This window comes from Notolabrus celidotus, chromosome 8, assembly GCF_009762535.1.
Source record: "Notolabrus celidotus isolate fNotCel1 chromosome 8, fNotCel1.pri, whole genome shotgun sequence".
Taxonomy (NCBI): Eukaryota; Metazoa; Chordata; class Actinopteri; order Labriformes; family Labridae; genus Notolabrus; species Notolabrus celidotus.
Window position 1 is genome coordinate 1,509,900 of NC_048279.1, and position 3,979 is coordinate 1,513,878.

General features: G+C 41.7%; 1 protein-coding gene across 1 annotated transcript; it reads left to right on the top strand.

The window, feature by feature from the left end:
• The first annotated feature begins 1,239 nt into the window (after positions 1–1,239).
• On the top strand, positions 1,240–2,158 carry LOC117816868 (ankyrin-2-like). The gene is made up of 2 exons (XM_034689249.1): positions 1,240–1,308; positions 1,881–2,158. Exons 1-2 carry the CDS (start codon positions 1,269–1,271, stop codon positions 2,156–2,158), a joined length of 318 nt encoding a protein of 105 aa, XP_034545140.1. The 5' UTR covers positions 1,240–1,268.
• Positions 2,159–3,979: the final 1,821 nt, after the last annotated feature.

The window sequence follows — 3,979 nt, forward strand, 5'->3', positions numbered from 1 at the left end:
ATTTGGTTAAATCACACAAGGCAGGCAGAAAGACGAAGAGACGACGATGAAGACGGAGAGGAAAAAACAACGCAGGAGAGGACGTGGTGGAATATGAGGAGATGTTCAGGAAAGTTTTAACTCGATGTTAAATGAGATGTTAAACTTCTAGCAGAGTTCTGTTGGTGTGTATGAGAGCATGAAGAGAAGATCTCTGTTTCTGTTTAGTCCACAGACAGAGGAACTTTGGGATTCACTGAGACCAAGAAACTTTAGGTGCATTTCGACGAAGAGCCCCCAGAACTACTTTCCCCTGAACTAAAAGGTTCCTGTGCCCCCATTGTTGTCTGTGTTTCGACCGCGGGCTGAAGTCCCAGGTAGATTGTGCAAATCAGGCCAGTGACGTATGGAGAAAAATAAAGTGAATGCACTACACCACCAGACCAGTAGAGGGCAGTAAAACAAAGAGGAATGCCATTCATCACAGATGACACCATAGAAGCAGACGGACAGGCAGGTATCATTATGAGCAACACAACAGTTAGCCTGTTAGCATGAAGAGACTCAGCTGGTCTGTTTTAGATGGTGCTATATTTCATCACAGATGGATTCACTGAATCAACACGTGAGAGGAGATAAGCGCGAGTAGCAAAGACGTTTCAACACGCCTTTAAAATCCTTTTGAACTCAAAAAGCCGTGGCAGAGATCGACCGGTGTTTTGGTTTAAACAGCGACCCTGTTAACTGGAGACTTTCAGCCGGATGCATCCCTCATAAACGTCTTTAGACCATCATTAAATATCTGATGAGGATATTTTGAAATCTTAATAAAAACTAAACTAGTTTGCATTCCCAGGAACTCCCTCTGTGTTTCAACAGCTGTGTAAACTCCACAAACACTGACCATACGTTTGATCTTCACCTTCTACCAACCTTAATAAATAACTCTAATGCTTGATTCTGATTGGTCTAAACCCAGTAACAATGGTGACATCACGCACCTATGACCGAGAGGAGTCCGACACATCCCTCCTCTGTCTCTTCTCTGCTTCTTTCTTCTTTTCTTTTTAGTTTTCCCACCGTGATCAAATTGACATCCAATGAACTCAACTTCCTTTTGTGGATTGATATTCGTTGGTTAGCAACGGTGAGCTGCTGGGAAGTAGCAGACGGTTGTTATGAACTGTTGCTGTGTAACAACCAATCAGAATCAAGCACGTAACTCAGCTATGTGATTACTTAAACCAATGAACACTCGGATTGATGTTGAGATATCTCGACAGGGTGCAATGGTGCTTTCAGGAGTTCATGAGCAAGGGCTCACATTTGGTAAGTTGAGGTGTGTGTGTGTGTGTGTGTGTGTGTGTGTGTGTGAGAGAGAGAGAGAGAGAGAGAGAGAGAGAGAGAGAGAGAGAGAGAGAGAGAGAGAGTGTGCGTGTGTGTCTTTCAGTCAGTTTGACTGGAGGACTGGATTCACAGAGGATTTAACCTCCTGAAGGCATGTACATCTTCTCCCTCTCCTTTCTTTCTCCTGCCACCATCTATTTATTTTCTCCTCCTTTCTCTCAGTCTTTCTATCACTTCATCCTCTTCTCCCTCTCTCCCCCTGTCTCCTCTCCCTTTCTCTCCCCCTCTCCCTCCCTCTCTAATGAGGTTCTACGGAGGGGGGAGCATATGCTCAATTAGCAGTTGAAGCCTGGCAGAAGGGAACGAGACGCTACCAATTTCCTGTTTTCTCGTCTCTGCACAGCAGAAGCATGCACAAGACTCCAGCTGAAGATCACAATATGTGTGTGTGTGTGTGTGTGTGTGTGTGTGTGTGGACCTGAGTGTAAATGGAAAGTTGAATTTCTGCATCAGACTGATTCATGCTATTAAATGTCTTTGCTCTGGCGTCACAGCAGACAAGTATTTGAGCCGTCTGAAAGCAAAAATAAGAAAGAGGAAAACAAGACAGAGAGATTATCAAAAACAAAAACAACATCTGACAATCATGGAAGGCAGGAAACAGCCCCCACGCAAGTCCAGGGGACCCATGGCACACCCGGCCAACAGGCCCACCAACCTCGCCAAGCAGGCCAGCAGAGCACAGAGAGATGAAAACACCAGAAGAGGCGCAGAGGCCGACGACAACACACCAGCCGGGCCAGACGCCACTGTCCCAAAGAGCAGTCTGTAAAACCACCCTGACTACACGGTCAGATATTTGACAGAACCTATTGAAACTGTGAGATGTATTTATTCAAACAAATGTGATGGTATTTTGCATAACAGAATAAGAGGAGCACAAAGTAATGTAATGTTGCTATGTACTTACTGAACCAACAGAGAGTACTCCTAGTCCTGCTGCCAACAGGAGAACGGAAGGCTCTTTCTGGATTGGTTGAGACAACCAACACCATCATCAAGAGGGCGATCAAGGTCGGGTCACTAGAGGAATGTGATTTATCCGGTCTGCTCGCATATGTTATATTCAAGCAAGGCTAGATCAGCAATTGTTTACTTTCCTCGACATAAACTGTAATCGATTTTGTTCACTGCATGCCCTTAAATAGGCTCCTACTAATCAACTGGTTTTGGCAACAGATGCACTAATTCATGGCACTGTTGGAGGGAGTTATCCACAATTTAACTACATAAAAATGTGACAGTCATATTTTTCATTGTAAAGTATTTAATTTAAGATTGAATATTTTCAGTATGATATGGGTGAAAAGGCGTCAATTTCGTGGTTATTCAATACATTTAGTCAATTCACAGTTTTTATTATTGAATTCTATTAAAAGCTATTTTCTTTTACTGAAAGTAGTTTAAATATATCATGCATTTAGTTAAAAGAGTATCACCCTCATTGATCAAATGAGCGTACGGCAGAAAACCATGAGAATTACCATTTCAACGCAAGTTTCTGCATTTATCAATGTGGACATGAGTGGAAGCTACGATCAGATCTCACGTCAGGTCTGAGCTTGTGTATGTAAATCTGAGTCTGTGGATTTGCGGTGCAGCACAGAAAAATCTGGTTGAGTCTGAATATAATTATTAAGCAGACCTCAGCTGTCATCTGAGCATAAGCAGCCACATATTCAGAACAGATCGAAACAGATTCTTAAAACAGATAAAACAAAATAACAGATTTTTTTTAAAAAGCCTGTGTTTTTTACTGAAACCACTTTTTGTAAAATAAAAAAAATATGATAGGCTAAATACCCTAAACATGACAACTTATTATTGCACATTAAAATTTGAAATAATAATAATAAATACAAGCAGAAATCTGTTTTTGCAAATTAACTCACAATAGCCATTCCCCGCCCTCCTACACAGCAAATGCCAAAGTGTTATTTTTCCAGAGTTTGAGTTTCTAGAGTACTTTTTTTTAACACTGAGGAGTTAATAGAGACTAATAAATAACTGTGATATTCATACAGTGTTCCTGACTGGTGTTGGTTCTCTCCTCAGTGTTAGTGTAGAGAAGATTTTTACTGTTCAGACTCCCAGAGTGTGTATTTGTCAACGGTGTAGACGTTAAACTTAACCCTACGAGTTTGGACGTGCGAAAGCTGCAGAGTTTTTAGACGGTGAAAGAAGAAGCTGACTTAACCTAACTAGTAGAACAACAAAAAACGGTAAGTGCACGACGTGTTATTGCATGCTTTTGCCAGTTATTGTAAGTTTTTGTGCTATTGTGACGTTAATTAGTAACTCACTCGCACTCACTTAGCTAATGCCGAGCTATCAATCGCTAACTTGGCTTGCTTCCATCTTTTTATTGAAGCATAGCAAGGCGTTTTCAAAGGCCACAAAGAAAAACTTTAAGCAACTCTTAAGCTTGGGTGGAGGGTGGAGGTGGTGTTTGAACAACTGTGATAGATGTAAATACGTGTTTGCAGCTTTACGGTTGCGGTTATCCAAGTTAGCCAGAAGTATCCCAAATATGCTACTTCGCGGTTATCCAAGTAAGCCAGAAGTATCCCAAATATGCTATTTCGAGGTTATC